Source organism: Sphaerodactylus townsendi, linkage group LG03 (genome assembly GCF_021028975.2).
Source record: "Sphaerodactylus townsendi isolate TG3544 linkage group LG03, MPM_Stown_v2.3, whole genome shotgun sequence".
Classification (NCBI taxonomy): domain Eukaryota; kingdom Metazoa; phylum Chordata; class Lepidosauria; order Squamata; family Sphaerodactylidae; genus Sphaerodactylus; species Sphaerodactylus townsendi.
The window spans coordinates 57,432,946-57,446,658 of NC_059427.1; the positions used below are offsets into that span (position 1 = coordinate 57,432,946).

Here is a 13,713-nt window from a genome sequence, read left to right on the forward strand (position 1 = left end):
AACTGTTGCTTAAGTTGCAATGTGTTGAACAAAACAATTCTTCAGGAAGTTAATCTTGTGAAGTATAATTTATTGAAAGAAAATCTAATTGTTGTTTTTCATTTCTATCTCTTTCCTCAATTTTGTTTTATTCTAGAGTCAAAAATTCTAGGAGGAGCCAGGAAGGTGTTGGGTTTTTCACCAATCATCATAGGAAGACATGTTGCAAATATTTGTATGTTATTCATGGAAGACTCAGCAAGGGAGCAATAAGAATAAACTAGTTCTGCAGTTCAAAGTCAGCTGTTGTTGCTGAGGGAAAAGCTACGCTGCAATAATATATGTTGTATACTCATACCAAAGATATACCTAAGTGGCTTTAGCAGTGTGTATATACTGCTGCAAAATGCTTTCAAAAGCTATATATGTGTTTTTACTTTGGAGAGCAGATAATTTATTTTTATATGTGCTCGTTTTAAACTATTTATCACTTGGATAAAAATGATTTTAATACAAGTCTTTTATTATGTACTCTGTTGTTGCAAAGTCTTAAAAGTCATGTTAGATATATTTGTATTTGGTTCTGGATAGATATTTATGAAGGTCACTCCTTCAAAATGAGGTGTTGTAAAGACTTTCGGTAAAAGTTTGGACCTTTTTGACAAGGAGGTTATGGAAGTTTATCCAAATAATTATGAGCTCCATGTGCATCTCCTTTTAAATATATCTGCTTGGTGGAAAACAGACAGAGGAACTCCACTTTATATGGGTAATGGATGGAAGAAGTTGTGAAAGATTTCAGTCTTGATGCTGAAGTTACTCTGCTCTCAACAGCAGTCAAGCTGTGTTCGTGGCATGGGTGGATCCTCTGCTTAATCTTGTCGGCAAAGCATTTGAAGCTTTGCCACAGGATAACTTTTTACATTGCTAACTTAAGAAGGATATCTTAAACAAACACAAAACCTTATTAAGACACTTTACCTTTAATGTGAGGCCTATGTTCTTTCTGTTCTTTGTACAGTACAGGAGGTTAGAGTGACATATAGTAAGTAACTCAGGGGCAAAAAAAATCTGGTATGCTGTTCTTTCACAGCCCTACAATGCAAGATTCCGTTTCATGCAGGATTCCTGAGGCGACATTTCAGAGGAAATTTAGCTAAGAGCAAAAGCATTAAATGCCTGAGTTAAATTGAAAAAAAGGTGCATTTCAAAGGTATTTCGTTTTCTTAAATATCTCATGGTATCGATGGCAGTGTTAACTCCACAGGGCAAAACCCCTCTTCCTTTTATTGTAATTAAGGCAAATAAGGTTGTGCCTTTGGCATGCATGCCTACTAACTATAAAGTTGTTTATAGAACAAGTCATTTTAGCAAACCAGTGACTAGGCCGGTTACAGAAGCCTTCTGAAGAAGTACATATGGCTTGAAACTCAGAGTGCATATGCATGTCCATGTGTGTTAGATTTCCGTTGCACTCCCAAATGACAGGCTGCAAGGTTCTCTTTCCCTGGGTGAGTTAATTACCTATGTGTTAGTCACAGATATAAAATACTCAGGAATGCCCCTGGTAAGTGCTTTGGGCATAATCTTTCACACTTTTTATGCACAGTGATTGAGGATGCTACAAATATAGGTACAAAACAGTCTACTGAGCTTTATTTTATGGCAGACCCAAAGTTGGCTGCACTAAAAGTTGGCTGCACTAAATAGACTATTAAAAAAAAGTTGTAAAGGGTGTTTCTTTTATCTGGCAGGATGGTTGATTTAATTTGAGATATCTGCACTGCAGGTATTTTGACTTTGAGCAGGCATTTGACTTCTGGTATACTGATAGCTTCTTTTTCAAGGGCCTTGCTGAGAGAGAAAACTGTAAAGTGTCGCCCAAAGTTCCTGATCATAAAGACCCCACTCAGCAGTAATTTCATCAGCATGTCTTTTGTAGAATTACCACTAGATGGAGGAAGAGCACCTCAAGCTCTATGCATATTACTTGCATTAAACTGCACTAAGTTTTTCTAGGCCTCACACAGAGGACTGATATAGTGAGTATAAGTTTATAAGCCCAGTCTTATTCCTGGCTTGTCTAGTTAAATCAAGAAGACTTGCCTGTAAAACGAAATAGAGAAGTGGGAGTGTAACATATGGATGAAGAATCAAAATTTATGTCAGTAAACATGCTGATTTTACAATGCAAAAATGGCTAAGCTTTTAACGACATAAAATTTAAAAGGAGACTGGAAAGACTTGAGGAAGTTTCTTGATTCTTTTGTACTATCCATGAAGAAATCCTCAGGAATTATGAAGAGAGACCAATATAGTTCTACTTCAGACCAGGAAAAAATTAACTTTATATATAGTATCTATAAACATGTTTCATTTTTGAAAAGTGGATCATTCACAAATATACATTACTTGTCCTACAATCCTAGCAGAACTTTCCTATGAGGAAGGCACATTGAATAATGTGAGATTTGTCTCTGAGCAGACTTGCTTGGGCTTCTCCCCTCCGTAACTCTTTCACTGTTTCCAAAGTACACAAAATGTAAATTACTCTCTTTTTTCATTCCAAGTTTAGGTGAAGCCATGTGACTGAGCAAGATCAGGATCCAAAGCCATATTTTATTTGTCATATTATTCCTGACTATATCATAAAAGAGTATTGTGTAAAGCATTCCTTATCCTTTCTTTTCTTAAACATTTATATCCTTTTCTTAAACATTTATTTAGTCACATTGTCTTTCAACTAAGACATCTTACGAATACACATTGAAAGCTCAATAGTGATGGAAGCAGTCATTTTAATAAGAGCTATTACCTTGACTTCATTTTTAAATTTTGTGATGCATTCAATGATCCTTATTTTCTTATTGACCTGGTAATGGAAAATGTTTGCACTGATGTTCTACCCTATAATGTTGACATAGCATCATATTTTCAGGATGTCACTTCTTTTCCAACATTTTATTCTCACATTTTAGTTTAATAAGGCAAATGATCCTTCCACTCTGTTGTGTACATATTCTGGAGTCTGACCTCTTTGTTTTCAAAGCTGAAGCCTTATGGCATGCTGTTCAGTGATGTTAGTTTTGCACTTATGGCACAATTTTTCGTGTGTATTGTGTTCTCTCATTAGAAAGGCACTTCCAAGGACATTTATATAACTATGTAGACCAAGAAGAGGCAGGATTCTAAGCAGCATTTTATTTGTCACATTATCCACGGCTGAACTTTCAGTTACTGAAATAATCTATGTCAAGTACTTCGGACATTTGCAGTGTGTTAGGGTTTTTTTTAAAGTATTATCAATGACTGACCTTTTTTAGAGCTAGGGGTTTTTTATCCCCTTGTATACCCATTCTCTGACTGGAGGCATTATCCAGGACAGGTTGTTCCTTCCATTTGCACAGGAAGCAGTTACATAGAAACTATGGGGTGGGGGGTGGGTGCTGCACCCCGGATGTACAGTGTTGGGGTCACATGGGAGCAGAAAATTGACCCCACACCCCTTCCCCCCTCGCCCTGCCTTGCCAGGCCCAGCAGAAGCCGCTGCCAGGCCAGCCTCACCGGACCAGGCCCTGCAGAAGCCACTGTAGAAGCACCCCTGCACAGCCCTGCCCCACCAGCCAGGCCCCACGGCCCAGAGCAGCCTGGCAGGATGGGCCTCAGGGCAGGCCACAGGGCTGGGCGGCAGCCCAGCCAGGCTGCTTTTTTAGCTGGCTGAACTAAGATAAGTGGGGGGTGGGGGCATGGAAGGGTGGGGCCCCACAGGGGGCTGCCCGCTGTGCCTCCCACCCTGCCCTTCCCCACTTACCTTAGTTGAGCCAGCGGGCCAGCCAGGCTGCTTTTTCAGCAGGCTGCTCTTTGCAGCCAGCTGAATTAAGGTAAGTGGGGGGCAGGAGGCAGGGCCCCATGAAGGGGCCGGGCGCCATTTTGCCCTGGGAGCCATTTTCCTCCCCTATGCCACTGGCAGGAAGTACTGTGTAAATTAGGCAGGTCTTTGAAGTAATATCCCAGTTCTGATCCTGTCTGCCCCACACGTTGGCCTCTGTCTTTTCACTCTCTATGACTTTTAGTGGCATTTTCCTTTTTTGCATGCACAGTTTCTGTATCATTCTGTATTTATTCATCTATTTAGATTTTCTATGTATCTTTGTTGTTCTAAAGCTTGACACACTGGCTCTTGACATTGCGATGATGCTTATCTAATTTACGCAGCCCTGCCTGTACAACAAATGAGAAGAATAACCTATCCTGAATGTTCTCCATCTACCATCCAGAATGATTCCTTCCAGTGAGTTTCAATATTTCATTTTCAAAGGGAGACAGTGATGACTTCTAAGTACTTTTTGAAGGGGACAGTCAGCTGCTGCAGAATATTTATTCACACAACACATTGCTGCAATAAGATTATGGGCTGATGAAATTGAAGAAACCTTTATTCTGTGCTGATGTGGTTATGTCATTCCTTTATTATCTGAGCAGCTTATAACTTGATGCATATGCATCAAATTGCCATTACAGTGCTTATTGGATTGAGAGGCCCAGATTATCTTTCTGGATATTCATCAAAGCAGTCAGGGGCCAAAATCTCTATTGGTGACTCAAAACATTTCAAACTAGTCCTGAAATATTCGGAAGGGCTGTTCAGTCCGTATTATTCTGAAAACAAACATCTGGTTGTACATGCTACCTTTGACATGGTTGTAGAAGGCGATGCATGTGTTACTTCCACAGACAATTAAAGACAGCGCACAGGGACAATTTGCCACTCTTTGTAATGAATTACTATCATAGAATGTGCCTTTTCTTTTTGTGACTAAGGAATATACTAAGGGTGAAGACAGACATTGTGTAAAAATCAGCTTATAATGATTTCTTCAGTTGCTCTGCAAATTTGTTTTTGCAAATGAAATGACAGATGTGCTTAGCATCCACGCAAATGTTGTCAGGGCCAGCTTGCTTCCTCACTCCCTACTTCAGATGGGCTGTAGGTCTTGGTCCTTTTAACAACACCTTATCTGTTCATCTATTTGTCTACTCCTCAATTTAAAATGGAAACTTGTTGAAATTGTAAAACTGTGCCGGAGACTGAAGGATTTCTTGGTGGCACATGGGGGAGGAGACAATTCTGTTTCCCAGATCAACAACTTTTGTTTGAACTTGCAGCATCTCTTTTAGCAGCTTGACCCTTAAGAGGAACAGCTGCATTTCACCTGCACATAGTGAGGGTGTTTATACATCTTCACTGCCCTAAGAATATTAATGTGCTTCTTCATGCCCAAACTTTGATTCACTCAGGAAAAAGCTGTCTTACCTGCAGCATTTGACTTGATTTAAGACTCAGATATCACTTGCAAAAACGAATCCCAGTATTTCTGTCTCATTTTTCTCTTCTTCACAGAATATATGGCTGTTTTGCCCTGCCTGCAGATTGCTTGTACAAATGTTTCTAGTCAATTGACACTTTTATTAGAAATCTGCTATTTTGTCCCAAACAGCTTATAACATTCTAAAATCTATGGCCAGTATGAATGGGGGAAACTAGATCTTTGCAGAAAATGCACATTATGTTATAAAATTATTATACCTCCTGTGTTGTCTGTATGAGACTGTTTAGCCCTCAAACAAAATAAACATTTTCAATTTAACAAAAAATATCTCTTTGTAGGAAATTTCTTTTTAACGGAAAGAGAACAAATGTACCTCTGTGTTACTTGCTCCCCACTGGGTTAAAATAATTAGATTGTAAGCTCCTGTAAGCCGGACACAAGTTCACCCACCGGGTAAGGCACTATGGCATCCAAGACAAGTGAACTGGTGTATCCAGAATTTTACTGGCAGTGCTATGAGTCAGATAATCTCTTTGGTCCAAATAAAACAACACACTCCTAATTTTTGAAAGATATAGAACATATGCACAACAGGCTACTTTCTATTCAACATAGTGTGACTCAGATCATCAGAGGCAGAGGATCTGAAAGCAAGGAATTTAATATATGTCAGTGTTGCTGAATAGGAGTAAGGGCTAGTGAGGCATTAAAACACAAATGTCAAACACGCAGATTTTATAGAGCAAATTGTGGTCCACTGTGTTTTACAAAGGGAGTCTGATGTCATAAGAGAAATCTAAAGGATGTTCGCCCAAGAGTGGAACACTATTTCAAGTAAAACTGATAAAAATAGCAAATTGTCTGTGCGGGTAGCCAATTTGATAGGAAAGGTTGAAATTGCAGTAGAACCATTTGGCAGTATTTTTGCATCACTTTTTAATCACTACCTTACAAAAGTTTCTGGTAAAGATAAGCAAATTCTTCTTAGGATGGCATGGTGGCTAACAGTGCAATCCTAAGGAGAGTTACTCCAGAGTTGTTCATTCATTTCAATGAGCTTAGACTGCAGTAACTTTGCATAGGATTGTGCTGTTAGTTGTCCAAAGCAACTGTTTAGTAAACAGAAAATTGTGAGTTGAACTTACTGTTGTTCTTTGAATTAGTACATGCCTTTTTTTCCTGGTTTAGACGGTCTCAACCTGGATTCTTCATCACTTGCCACAGATCTGGGATACTGGGCAAAATGAGTAGCAGACACAGAAAAGATACTTTGCTGCCTAGGCAAGATGCCTCTATTTTATTTATTATCCCAAGGTTCATATTTTATTTATTTTTATTTATAAAAATTCAATCCTACCTCATACCCATGTCTCTAGGTAGCTTTACACATGTTTAAAACATTTTTAAATCACAGTGAAATAACATAAATAACATATAACAATTAAAACAATAATAAAGGTAACATTAAAATAACCCCCCCCCCCCTGACCAACAGCTGTAGAAGGGGTTTCCAGGGAGGCTAACCAAATGCCTGGGCAGAGAGGAAGGTCTTCACAATGTGCCCAAACCCATAAAGGGTAGGCACATGGCAGATTTCCAAGGGTAATTTTTTCCAAAGCCTGGGGGCAGAACTGGTTGATAAAATGGTGCTTGTAAACAGACAGTTGTTAAATTATTTAAATCCCACCACTGGATGTACCTCAGAGGAACGCACCTTAAAAAGTGCTAATTCACTTGGTGAATGTGTGATTTTTTCAAGGATTTTAAAAAACAGTAGTAAGAGAGATTTATAGTGGGTAAGTGGACTAAAGAAATAAATATACCTACCTACTTCTACTGATGACATGGTTTAAAGTTGAAGTTGATACAATGGATGTGGGAAAATAAGGTTGGAAGGAAGAAAGCTTTCTTAATCAAGCCGGACCTGTCCCTAGAAGCTAACATGATTAACCAGGGGTATTGTATTTTGATCAAGACTCACTGGGAAATACAGTAATGCCAGAAAAAGTTGAGGGCAGCAGAAAAACAGGAAGACCCAATGTGAGATGGATTGACTCTTTAAAAGAAGCCACAATCCTCAGTTTTCAAGACATGAGCAAGTCTACTAACAAAGGGACATTTTGGGAAACACTGGCCCTTTCCTCACGGGCCATTAACAGTGCCCTGGGGATGGCAAAAACGCCGTCCCCAGGGAGCTGTTCGCATGAGGGGCGCAGCTGCTGTGCAGCTGCGCCGCCCTCGCACCTCCCGAGCGGCGCGAAGCCGCCGTTTTCCGACCTTGCTTCCCCAGCAAGGTTTTTGGAAAACGGCGGCTTCGAGCCGCTGCTGTGCGAACAGCTGCGGCTCGAAGGCGCCCTCCCTCCCCGCTCTCCACTGTTCACCTACCGTGTCTGTGGCCGTCCGGCGTGTCGCCGAGGTCTGGGGACACGCCCCCCTGCCCTGCGACGCCGGAGCACGTCGGAGCACAGACACGGCAGGTTGGCCGGGCGACGGCACTCCGTGGCGCCGTCTTCCCAGCTGTTTCTGGGACCGTTCGTGCGAATTGATTCATAGAATTGACGTGAGTCGGAAGCAACTTGATGCCACTTAGCACACACAACTTAAAACTGTGGCCAGTGAAGTAAATTTATAGCAATGTGAATGGGGATAGGATACAGAGGCTATTTTCCAGGGTTGCCAATTTTAGGTTGGGAAATTTCTGAAGATTTGGGGGTAAAACCTAGGCAGGGGTGACAATTTATTGGGGTATAATGGCATAGATTACATTTTCTTCAGGGGAACTAATCTCTGCAGTCTGCAAATTAACTTCAATTCTGAGAGATTTCCAAGCCCTGCTTGAAGGTCGATGGCCTTACCAAGAACCCATTTTCTGACTTTCAATAAAAGTCTCTATTCTGGAGCCATATTTGGATTGGAAAGAGGAAACACCAGAGAGCAAACAGCTTCCTCTGTGGTCAGGTAATTTTGCTGAAGACTGCATTAGGACTGATTGATGATCCAAGCACATCTGATACAAACAGATGTTTCAGAGTTTCTCTTCCTTCTACATAGTGGACTATCTGGAAGGAGGTAGAGAAGCTAATCATGCAAAGAAACAGCATACACACAGAAATATTTCTCTAGGAGACTTCCTGCAGTGAAAAGTTTGGGGATTATTGTTTTAAGAGCACAATCTGAGGGCAGGGAAGATGGCTGCTTGACAGAATAATCATGGTGATGCTAGTCCACTCCTTATGGACATTTCGCAGGAGGGACCTGGCTACCCAAGTTTGATGGGTAGTTAAAGTGCTGCCCAGGCACAGCTATCCCTGCTTTGGACTGTGAATTCCCTTCACCACTGAAAGGAAAAAGGAAAAATAGGAAGACCAAACAAAAAAAGAGACAGATGTCAGCCTTCCACCCTCTCTAACTACTGGGCCAAGAAAGCAGTTCCAAAGGAGACATGCCAGCAAGCACTGACCTCACAGTAGCCCCAACATTACAACCAGCCACATGGGGCCAGACAGAGCATACTGAACAAGCAGGAACTGCTTAATGGAAAGATATTAAGATAACATTGCTAGGGTGGTTCACTCCCACAAATGGCAAAAGGAGAAAACATGATGGCTTAGTTAGTGGGCCACCACAGATATCCATCAGTTTTTTATTTATTTATTTATTTATTTATTTATTTATTGTTTAGTTTTATATACCGCCCTATCCCCGAAGGGCTCTGGGCGGCGTACAACAATCCCCGAAGGTCTCTGGGTGGTGTAAAGTTTGGCTGGGACATATCCCCCCCACTGTACACCCATGGCAGTCCCTCCCTTGCATCCACCATGGTTCTCTGCCCCAGCACCAACAAGCTGTGTGGTTCATGAGATGCCAATAGTGCTGTGGGAAAGTGTGGAACCCAGAGACCCTCCTTCCCAGAGCAGCCATCCATTTCCCTAGACCACATACCAGCCTGTTTCCCATATGAAACAGAGCCCTTCGGGGGTAGGACGGTAAACAAATCTCAGAAACAAACAAACAAACAAACAAACAAACAAACTCTGTTCATAGAAGCCAGGGAAGTGTGTGTGGAAAGGGGGATGGGGACCTAATGTGGGGGTCACCCTCCAAGGTGCCACTGAACTCCTGCTATCTTTGGCAGCTGAACAAAACAAAAGGCAATTGACTTCTGAAAGGCCAACAATAGCCATTCCAGAGTCAGAGCCCATCCTCTGAGACATGAGGCGGGGCGACTATAAGGGAAAGTCACAGTTGGAGGGAAGTGTGGCGGAGAGGGCATGGAGTGCTTTCTGCTCACAAACAAGCAGATCCAGATAGATTCTTAATCTTCTCAAGACTTTATTGAACAGTAAATCATGAAGAGGTCCCATGAATTCAGTGGCCAACTCCCCTCTACCAGGCACCCCAACCCACTGTTATGCCCTGTTCCCTACTGGATGGGGCAATCCTGGCAAGGGAATATGCAAAGCCCAGTGTGGGTCTACAAGCCAAGCTTCCCTCCCCCGCCCCCCATAGGCAAGAACACCTTCTTGGGAATATTGTTTGACATGAGGCATGGGACTGAAGCCCCAAACCAGCCCCATACTCACACAATGCTGGCCTCAGCTGTAGGGGACCAGCATTTGGGGGGCAGTGGCTGGGCTCATGTGAGAAGAATGGTGAAGGCAGAGGAGGACTCAAGGTTTTATGTCAGTGGGTGACAGCAATGGGGTAACAGCAGTGACTGGGCTTGGTGTGATGCTACCAGGGCGCTGAGCCAGTGTTACTCCTTTGTATACTGCCATAATTTCTGTTTGTGCTGGTATAACTTTGGCACAGCAACTAGTCAGCTTCCTAAATGCTTTCTTCTTAAGACTCTATTGTAAAGTTCATTGCTAATGTTGTAGCTAATTGGCCTCTGTTACCAGGGACACCAGAGCCAATTAAGGCCATTCAAACAGGCTATTATGTGTGCAATTGTACAAGCATTTGCTTTTTAGTTATTTACTCATCCTGTGAAAGGAACTGAATTAAAACTTCTAACCAGAAACAGATTTTTCAGATCAGTCACTTTTTATGGCATTTAGCCCAAAGCTTAATAGCACAGTTCAGAGATTTTTCTTTTTAAAAAGGCTTTTCATTCTAGTAAAATGTAGCACGTCATATACTTGAGGGAATTAAAAACCTGCTCGGAGAAAGTCTGGCACTGTAAAACAGTACTTGGGCCTTAGAGCTAATAACTATTCCTTGCTCTTAATTTGTCCCCTTCTACAAAACAGAACAATGTTGACCTATAAATGTGCTATAAATGCTCTAGTTGTTCCATTATTCGTGATTATTTTCCAGCTGAAACATTTGCCTAGTGCTGCATAACTAGCTGAGCAATACTTAATTAATGATAAAGCAGGATTATAGTACATAGGATCAGCTGGTACTTGATCCTATGTATCAGCTGTTAGCACACTGTGAAGAACCAACAATGTTCCTGTTCTCTTTCTCTGTCTCTCTTGCCCTCCCTTTCTCTGCCAGTTTGTAAAAAAAACTCTCTTCCCATTTCTTTTCCCCCTCATCCAGTTTCCTCCATTCACTTTCCTTTTGAAGGCACATGCACTGCAGCTGTAACAAGGTTTTTTGTTACCTTTTGTTTCTCAAAAGTCTCCCTTCTCAAATTTATGAGAGCCATGCTGGGAAAAAGCTGCGCAGACTCTGCATCAGGAAACACGTCACACTGCCACATTGTATTTACTTATGTTTGCATGCTATGAAGACCTCATGTCTCTTATATGGCTGCCCCAAGGACTTTGGCTCAGATGTGCACTGAAAATTTAATTCTCAGGCATAAGGGGAGGGGCACTTCATGTTGGAACTGAGGTGTGCAGGGAGAGGGAACTACACCTCTTTCTCCACACTTATTTCCAAACCGGAAGCGCCTTTGCGGAACTGTTATTTCTTTTGGGGAGAAATCTTTACATCATCTCTACATGCAAGTTTCCCAAACAGGGAAAATGTTGCTTTCCTGGGATAATTTCAATTTCAGATCTTAATTGACTGCATGTGTAGCTGGAATTAAGTTCCAAACATGGAACTCTGCTAACAGATGTCCACTAGACCATAAAAGGGATGTATTTTATAACCTGTAACTGGACCATCGGTGTCTTCCAATTTGCGTGGAAACCTTCTTAAAACGAATGCTTTGTAACTGTGGATATAGTACTGTATTCAAATCCTAACACAGCAGAACAGAATGAGGCTTTCCCATCTTCCCTGTGGTGCTTTTGTCAATGCATCCCCAAGTCCTTTCACACAGACTCAAACATTACCCCCCAAAACATCACCACATGTTCATCTTGCAACCAACTACAAACATTTGCATTGCAAGAGAGAAACCTAGAATATTTAACTTTTCTTATTAATAACTTGATACCTTCATTTGATTTTTACTGTATTAATTGCAGAGCCAACATTTTTACTGTATTAAGTGCAGAGCCAAAATATTCCAAATGACTGTGATATTTGTATCCCCAATGTTTTCTGTAATTGTAGTTAAGATTTGAGGGAAAGGAAAGGTGGGATATACTTCCTTGCTGATGGGACAGTTGATCTATTTTCATTAAGAATCTAAAGGAAACAATTGGACACAGCCATATTGATCCATGACTCTGCCCCCAAACTCCTTTTCAGATTTGCTTTGCTTTACCTTCAGTCGGTTAAATGTTCTGGTAAACTCAGAAACTTGCTTACTATTCCAATTGCTGGTGTTCAGAGAAAAAAAACCTTTACTGGAACAATTAGCAAAATATTATACAAAGGAAATCGGAGTCCCTGAATAGGAAACTAGGGCCGGATGTGGGAAACATGAATATGAGAGACAGGCCAGAGAAGAAAAACTCGAACACAAATGGAACTATAGATAACACAGAGAATTCAGTAACACAAATGGTGGAAAATATTAATGAGCCAAGAGGCTCACAGTATTTGTGAAAATCTTAACAGTTCCTATAAGAATGTTTCACCCAGCATTGGTGGTAATGGTGGAAAGTGCTATTAAGTTGCAGCCAACTTATGGTAACTCAGTTAAGGTTTTGAAGGCAAGAGACAAATAGAAGTTGCAACAGTCCTCAGGAGCAGGTAGGGAGGCAAGGTCTTCAGTTTTAGCAGAAGACTTCTGTCTCTTCCAGCTGTCAGTCCAATGGGCAATGATGGGGAAATTCTGATGAGAAACAATATGCAATAGTATCTCTTATAGGTTGCACCAGAAATGTCATGGCACTAAGGAAGGTTTCATCACCAGCCAAAAGCCCCCAGGGGAGTCTCCTGCCAGCTAGTTCTAGATGTATGCTTACCTGTTTTCTCTCTGTCCCTCTCACCATATGGACCAAAATACACACAGAGAGACCAGGAAGGTAGTAGCATACTTCACGGATGGTCACATTCTGACCATCTTGCTTCCTCTAAGCATTTGGAGAATTGTAATAGGGCACTAACCCCTTAGGGATCAGATTGAGGGCATTCAGTCCAATAAATTATTATTCTAATGGGGAGGAGCTGGTGGCAAGCTTGCTAACTGCCATTTAATAGCTTTACTTGCGGCACTGAAGGTTTTCAAAGCTTGAGGATAAAGTATGATCTGCTCATGGCTGGAGATAAGGCTGCTGTGAAGGGCACCACAGTTGGCAAGGGGCCATAGAAATGGAAGGTGGTGGTTATGCTCTTACGGAACAGATCACCAGTAAAGGCCCATTGATTCTGGGGAAGTACAGACAATTCAACAAAAGTAATGCCACAGTTCCAAGAGGGGAAGGACTTACAGAAGCTGTGGTGAAGCAACAGCCCACAAACTCTCAACAGGAGCAGCCACCAGCCTGTCTACTTTAAAAACATGACTAAATTCTGCTTCTTTAACATGCATGCACATGGAAATGTGCACACGCTTGAATATAACTGGAGAGTTGGCTTGAAGCAATCTGGGGTTGGTAAAGGCTTTCTTACATAAAGATGTTATTTGGAAAATGAAATAGGGAAATTGCATATGTTACTTGCATGGGGAAAGGGAAGTTGGGAAGCATTTTGTACACAGAGAAGAATGCAGAACAAATATAAAAAACTAACAGCCTGACTAAACTGGTACTCTAGCTTAATGGCTTACATTTTTCACAGATCCAGAGCCCTGATGGTCTGACATGGGACTACTTCTTCCCTTGTCTGCTCCTGGGAAAGGCAATGGCTTTCTCTCAGGATTTTATTAATCTTGTCATAATCACAGCCCCCTGCCTGGATAGGTAGGTGCTCTTTTCCCACTCGGGCTGATGCTAAGCAAATCAGTGGATTCTGTTTGGAGAAGTCCTGTCCCTCCTGTGGGATCTGCTGTCCTGTTTCTGCTCTTACTGGGGAGACAGTGCAGAGGGATTGCCCAATTTTGGAGCTTGATCCA

General features: G+C 41.7%; 1 protein-coding gene across 4 annotated transcripts in view; it reads left to right on the top strand.

The window, feature by feature from the left end:
* CARD19 (caspase recruitment domain family member 19) overlaps nt 1-5,634 on the top strand; it is a 38,578-nt gene extending 32,944 nt beyond the window's left edge. For all 4 annotated transcript variants that reach the window (XM_048491481.1, XM_048491478.1, XM_048491479.1 and 1 more), the window contains one exon: nt 137-5,634. In XM_048491481.1, the coding sequence (XP_048347438.1) occupies nt 137-252 (116 nt within the window). In that variant the 3' untranslated portion in view covers nt 253-5,634. The remainder of the gene's footprint in view (nt 1-136) is intronic.
* Nucleotides 5,635-13,713: the final 8,079 nt, after the last annotated feature.